Raw genomic sequence first — 620 nt, 5'->3', positions numbered from 1 at the left:
TAATCAAAAAGGCTAAAAAGACATATGTAATGCAACTGAACAAGGTTTAAATTACCTGGCTTCATTATTCCCTTAACAAGTATATTGTGCAGGCCTATGCACAGTCAGTTACTTTACAAATACAACTTCACAAGATCATGTAAATAAAATAGCTAGTACTATAGAAGAGTCATTTAGATTTAATCAAATCTAAATCAATTAATATGTATAAAAAAAATGTAAAAATCTGCATCACAATCCCACAAGACCTAATAATATCCCTTAGCATTCTACACAAGGTATAACCATAAAATGCATCACATCCAGTGTAACTTTGAAACAATTATAAAGCACTAAAACCTCAACTACTCATGTATCATGGAATCTAAGCAATCATCTTGGATGACACTTCAGACCTTGCCCCTGGTGTGGTGGGTCGTGAGGCTGTAAATGAGCTCATTGTCTCCATCTGAAAGTTCATGAAGATTATAACTTTTGTTGACAATATTTACATAGGATGAAAAAATAAATTCAGATAAAAAAACAATAAAAATATTAAGTAAAAAATAAAATTATGAAATATATCCTCTGCATGAGTTTAGCCTAGATCATAACAGGATTTACTTTTGAACCAGCATGAG

General features: G+C 31.1%; 1 protein-coding gene across 2 annotated transcripts in view; it reads right to left on the bottom strand.

Annotated features, from left to right (window-relative positions):
• Positions 1-620, bottom strand: part of LOC119589157 — an 11740-nt gene continuing 11120 nt past the window's right edge. For both annotated transcript variants that reach the window (XM_037937741.1, XM_037937744.1), the window contains one exon: positions 1-448. In XM_037937741.1, the coding sequence (XP_037793669.1) occupies positions 365-448 (84 nt within the window). In that variant the 3' untranslated portion in view covers positions 1-364. The remainder of the gene's footprint in view (positions 449-620) is intronic.

The sequence above is a fragment of the Penaeus monodon genome, chromosome 25 (assembly GCF_015228065.2).
Source record: "Penaeus monodon isolate SGIC_2016 chromosome 25, NSTDA_Pmon_1, whole genome shotgun sequence".
In the NCBI taxonomy this organism is placed as follows: Eukaryota; Metazoa; Arthropoda; class Malacostraca; order Decapoda; family Penaeidae; genus Penaeus; species Penaeus monodon.
This window is presented reverse-complemented; position numbering and strand designations above follow the sequence as displayed.